The sequence below is a fragment of the Solea senegalensis genome, unplaced genomic scaffold (assembly GCF_019176455.1).
Source record: "Solea senegalensis isolate Sse05_10M unplaced genomic scaffold, IFAPA_SoseM_1 scf7180000016363, whole genome shotgun sequence".
Classification (NCBI taxonomy): Eukaryota; Metazoa; Chordata; class Actinopteri; order Pleuronectiformes; family Soleidae; genus Solea; species Solea senegalensis.
This window is the reverse complement of record NW_025321742.1, coordinates 1-5,922: the sequence shown is the minus strand read 5'-3', so window position 1 is coordinate 5,922 and position 5,922 is coordinate 1. Positions and strand designations below refer to the sequence as shown.

The window sequence follows — 5,922 nt, the reverse complement described above, 5'->3', positions numbered from 1 at the left end:
CAAACGAGGGTACTTGGCGTACTCTGATTACAAAGAGTAGAAAGAAAAAAAAAAAAAGTTAAAATTGTGGAAAAAGTTGTTGTTGTTGTTGTTAAAACACTAATAATTAAAATCATTAAAAAAAACTGCTTAGAAGATATTGGTTATCTGGGTCATGTAACTAGGGATTCAGTAATTCACTTTGAATACACAAAGTTAAGTTCATTTAAAATCATCAACCCTCACACCCTCCATGTGGTCCAATAGCACAAGGTAAGAACGTAGCACAAACAATATTAAGCAATTATTAAATGAATTATGAGGTGTTATAATTGCAAACAAACATAAGATATGCCTATATAAAAAAAACAAGTAAATCAATATGTAAATGGATCCAGCAGTGCAGGGGGCATTTTCAATGATAAATAATGGTATAGAAGCAAAGAACAGTCAGCAATAGGTTGGAGTGTAGATGCATTATGCCATCACACATTAAGGTGTATTTACAGAGATGTATTGTTTCAATATGAATTTGTAGTGCAGACTAAACTAACAGCTGTCCTTTTTGTGAATTATATTAAATTAAAATATTGCATGTTTTGAGTAGGCTAATAATGTTTATAGGGGATCATAACAATAGCTGTACATCTAGTTTGCACTGATTATCTGTAGTATAACCCTAGAAGTGGTCATAACATTTTGTATTTTCTTCTTTTTTGTATATATATATATACATATATATATATATATATATATATTGTTCGTTTTTTATCTTGACATTTTCCTGAGTTTTTTTACCTTATACAGTTGAACTGGAAAGATATACAGGTTTTTTTTTAAATCTCTTTCATTAAACACATGGATACACATAAACATATTTACATTGTAAACATAAAATAAAGATCCAAGAAACATTGGGAACGAAAAATACGTGCTTCCGGTATGGTCGCTTTTATTTTGAAAGGCTTCGAATCAACTTCCGGTCCTGACAGTGCAGGAGACCTCACAGTGCAGGTCTGCAACGAAGGGTCCTGACAGTGCAGGTCTGCAGATAGACTGTCTTGAGAAAGTTAGCTAGAAAGAAACACCGTATGTGATCTACGTAAACGATAGAGTTTACGCAAAAGTAGCGGGTGAAAGTATTAGTCTTAGTACTAGTATTAGTAATAAAACGAGTGTTTGTTCAGTGAAACGATAGTTCCAGTAGATATAAAACTGCAGAGAGCGCAGGAGACACACAGCGGAACACCAGTGGAAGCACAGGAAGTGACACAATACGTTACCGCCCCACACACCACAAATGTGTGCAGTAAAAGTACAAACATGTGCAGTAAAAGTACAAACGTGCAGCAGAACCACAAATGTGTGCAGTAAAAGTACAAACATGTGCTGTAGAACCACAAATGTGTGCAGTAAAAGTACAAACATGTTTGTAAACATGTGCAGTAAAAGTACAAGCATGCAGCAAACCACAAATGTGTGCAGTAAAAGTACAAACATGTGCAGTAAAAAGTACAAGCGTGCAGCAGAACCCACAAATGTGTGCAGTAAGTACAAACATGTGCTGTAGGAGCACAAATGTGTGCAGTAAAAGTACTGTTTGTATTGCATTAGAACCACAAACATGTGCAGTAGAACAAACATGTGCAGTAGAAATACAAATGTGGAGTAAAGTACAAACATGTGCTGTAGAACCTGAAGCTGTGCAGTAAAGTACAAAACGTATTACGGTAAAAAATATGACGATGTGAAATGAAAGTACAAACATGTGCAGTAGAAACACAAACATGTAAAGTAGAACCACAAACATGTGCAGTAAGTACAAGCTTATGTGCAGTAGAACAACTAAACATGTGCATTAAAAGTACAAACGTGCGGTAGAACCACAAGCTTGTGCAGTAAAAGTACAAGCAATATTGCAGTAGAACCCAACAATGTGTGCAGTAAATGTACACTCATGTGCAGTAAATGTACAAACATGTGCAGAAGAACCACAAACATGTGTAGTAAAAGTACAAATATGTGCAGTAGAACCACAAACATGTTCAGTAAAAGTACAAACATGTGCAGTAGAACCACAAACATGCAGGAAAACCACAAACATGTGCAGTAAAGTACAAACATGTTCAGTAAGAAAGTAAAAGCATGTGCAGTAAAGTACAAGAAACGCTAGAAGTAAAGGCCACAAACTTATTGCAGTAAAAGTACCAAACATTATGCAGTAAAAGTACAAACATTTTGTAGTAAAACAACAAACATGTGCAGTAAAAGTACAAACATGTGCAGTAGAACAACAAACATTTGCAGTAAAAGTACAAACATGTGCAGTAGAACGTGTGCATTTCTTTAATATGTGAAAATGTTCATGCTATTGAACTCCTCCTGTTCGTCCTCCTCCTGCTCCTCCTCCTCCTGCTTCTCTTCCTCCTGCTGCTGCTCCTCTTCTTCCTCCTGCTCCTCCTGCTCCTCCTCCTCCTCTCAGATGCCCTCCCGCTGCAGGACAGTGTTGAACATCGTGGTGACCACCCTCTTTGCTGCAGTGGTCCTCTTCACCGTCCTGCTGGCCTACGTCACAGGTGACTGTTTCATTCACAGAGATGAAGGTTTGACCTCCTCATCCTCACTGTGTGTGTGTGTGTGTGTGTTCACAAAGGTTACCAGTTCATCCACACGGAGCAGCACCACCTTTCCTTCGGCCTGTACGGTGCCTTCCTCTCGCTCCACCTCTTTCTTCAGAGCCTCTTCGCCTTCCTGGAGCACCGGCGGATGCGGAGTCCGGCTCGACCTCAGCACCTCCGCCGCTCTGTGGCGCTCTGCATCGCCGCCTACCAGGAGGACCCGGATTACCTGAGGAAGTGCCTGCGCAGCGTCCGGCGAATCTCCTTCCCTGGCCTGAAGGTGGTGCTGGTGGTGGACGGGAACCGGCCCGAGGACCGTTACATGATGGACATTTTCCAGGAGGTGATGGGTGGTGCCGACCAGGCTGGCAGTCTGGTGTGGAAGGGAAATTACCACAGTGATGGAAGCGTCAGAGGTGGAGTTGGAGGCGGAGGGAGGAGCATGGTGCACATGGAGGAGGCGGCACGAGTGGCTCGGCTGGTCAGAGGTCGACGGTACTCCTGTGTCATGCAGGAGTGGGGCGGGAAACGAGAGGTGATGTACACGGCCTTTAAAGCTTTGGGAGACAGCGTGGACTATGTTCAGGTGAGAGAGATCAGGATTAATACTTTTCACAATGTCGTCATTTAGGCAACTGTCTCGTTTAAGAGTCTGTGCTACAAGTTCTGAACCATTCTGTCAACAAATAATTTGCCTTCATCCAAAACAAGAGTTTCACATGTCCCTTGTTTGTGTTAGTGTTGCGTGGAAAACCACGTCACCACAGCTGTGACGGTAAAATCACTGATTCTCTCTCTGGGCTTTGGTGTTGGAGAGTGAGCGGTGAATTCATGAATGAGTTCTTAGCTTCTTAACATTCCAAAGGCATGGACCTGCATCACAAAGTCAACTTGTTCTTCAAGGCCAGCTGGTGCTGTCACTGTGGGTCAAAGGTCATGTCCACAGAGCTGACCTCAGGGTTGCTAAGCAGATTTAATGAAGCAACTGGGATCACTGTGTGTGTGTGTGTTTGTGTGTGTGTGTGTGTGTGTGTGTGTGTGTGAGTTGTCTCCAGGTGTGTGACTCAGACACAGTTCTGGATCCAGCCTGTACCATTGAGATGCTAAAGATCCTGGAGGACGACGCCATGGTGGGAGGAGTCGGTGGAGACGTACAGGTAAAAAAATGTTAACACAGAATGTTTTCCTCTTCTCCTTCAGATGATGACTGACTGACTACTTATAATTCCAAAATCTTCTTATAATTCCAAAATCTATTAATAATCCCCAAATATACTTATAATGCAAAAATCTACTTATAATGCAAAAATCTACTTATAATTCCAAGACCTACTTATAATTCCAAAATCTACACATAATCACAAAATCTACTTAAAATTCCAAAATCAATTTTAATTCCAAAATCTACTTATGATTCCTTAATCTACTTTTAATTCCAAAATCTACTTATGATTCCAAAATCTGCTTTTAATTCCAAAATCTACTTATGATTCCAAAATCTGCTTTTAATTCCAAAATCTACTTATGATTCCAAAATCTACTTCTAATTCCAAAATCTATTTAAAATCCCAAAATCTACTTAAAATTCCAAAATCTTTTTATGATCTAATATAATTCCAAAATCTACTTCTAATTCCAAAACCTACTTATAATTCCAAAATCTACACATAATCACAAAATCTACTTAAAATTCCAAAATCCTCTTATAATTCCAAAATCTACACACAATTCCAAAATCTACACATAATCACAAAATCTACTTAAAATTCCAAAATCCTCTTATAATTCCAAAATCTACTTAAAATTCCAAAATCTATTTGTAATTCCAAAATCTACTTATAATCCCAAAATCTATTTATAATTCCAAAATCTACTTTTAATTCCAAAATATATTTGTAATTCCAAGATCTATTTCTAATTCCAAAATCTATTTATATTCCCAAAATCTATTAATAATTTCAAAATCTACTTAAAAATTCAAAATCTATTTACAATCCCAAAATCTACTTATTATCCCAAAATCTACTTATAATTCCAAGATCTTCCAAAGTCTATTTATAATTCCAAAATCTACTTATAATTCCAAAACCAACGTCGTCCGGGTCGGAGCGCACCACCCACTTAAGAGCCCGGTACACAATGTTTTCCTCTTCTCCTTCAGATGATGACTGACTGACTACTTATTATTCCAAAATCTACTTATAATTCCAAAATCTTCTTATAATTCCAAAATCTATTAATAATCCCCAAATATACTTATAATGCAAAAATCTACTTATAATGCAAAAATCTACTTATAATTCCAAGACCTACTTATAATTCCAAAATCTACACATAATCACAAAATCTACTTAAAATTCCAAAATCTACTTATAATTCCAAAATCTACTTCTAATTCCAAAACCTACTTATAATTCCAAAATCTACTTCTAATTCCAAAACCTACTACTTATAATTCCAAAATCTACACATAATCACAAAATTCCTTAAAATTCCAAAATCCTCTTATAATTCCAAAATCTACACATAATTCCAAAATCTACACATAATTCCAAAATCTATTTATAATTCCAAAATCTACTTATAATTCCAAAATCTACACATAATCACAAAATCTACTTAAAATTCCAAAATCCTCTTATAATTCCAAAATCTACACATAATTCCAAAATGTATTTATAATTCCAAAATCTACTTATAATTCCAAAATCTACACATAATCACAAAATCTACTTAAAATTCCAAAATCTACTTATAATCCCCAAATCTATTTATAATTCCAAAATCTATTTATAATTCCAAAATCTACTTATAATCCCCAAATCTATTTATAATTCCAAAATCTATTTATATTCCCAAAATCTATTAATAATTTCAAAATCTACTTAAAAATTCAAAATCTATTTACAATCCCAAAATCTACTTATTATCCTACTTATAATCCCCAAATCTATTTATAATTCCAAAATCTATTTATATTCCCAAAATCTATTAATAATTCCAAAATCTAGTTAAAAATTCAAAATCTATTTACAATCCCAAAATCTACTTATTATCCCAAAATCAACTTATAATTCCAAGATCTTCCAAAGTCTATTTATAATCCCAAGATATATTTATAATTCCAAAACCTATTTGTAATTCCAAAATCTATTTATAATCCCAAGATATATTTATAATTCCAAAACCTATTTGTAATTCCAAAATCTACTTATAATCCCAAGATATATTTATAATTCCAAAATCTATTTATAATTCCAATATCTACACATAATCACAAAATCTACTTAAAATTCCAAAATCTACTTAAAATTCCAAAATCAAT

At 35.6% G+C, this 5,922-nt stretch overlaps 1 protein-coding gene across 1 annotated transcript; it reads left to right on the top strand.

Annotated features, from left to right (window-relative positions):
- Positions 1-2,427: 2,427 nt before the first annotated feature.
- LOC122763035 (hyaluronan synthase 3-like) lies at positions 2,428-3,754 on the top strand (the record flags this gene model as incomplete). Its single annotated transcript, XM_044018152.1, has 3 exons — positions 2,428-2,555; positions 2,633-3,183; positions 3,653-3,754. Coding segments are annotated over exons 1-3 (747 nt in total), but the record flags the coding sequence as incomplete, so codon positions are not given.
- Between the last annotated feature and the right edge of the window lie 2,168 nt (positions 3,755-5,922).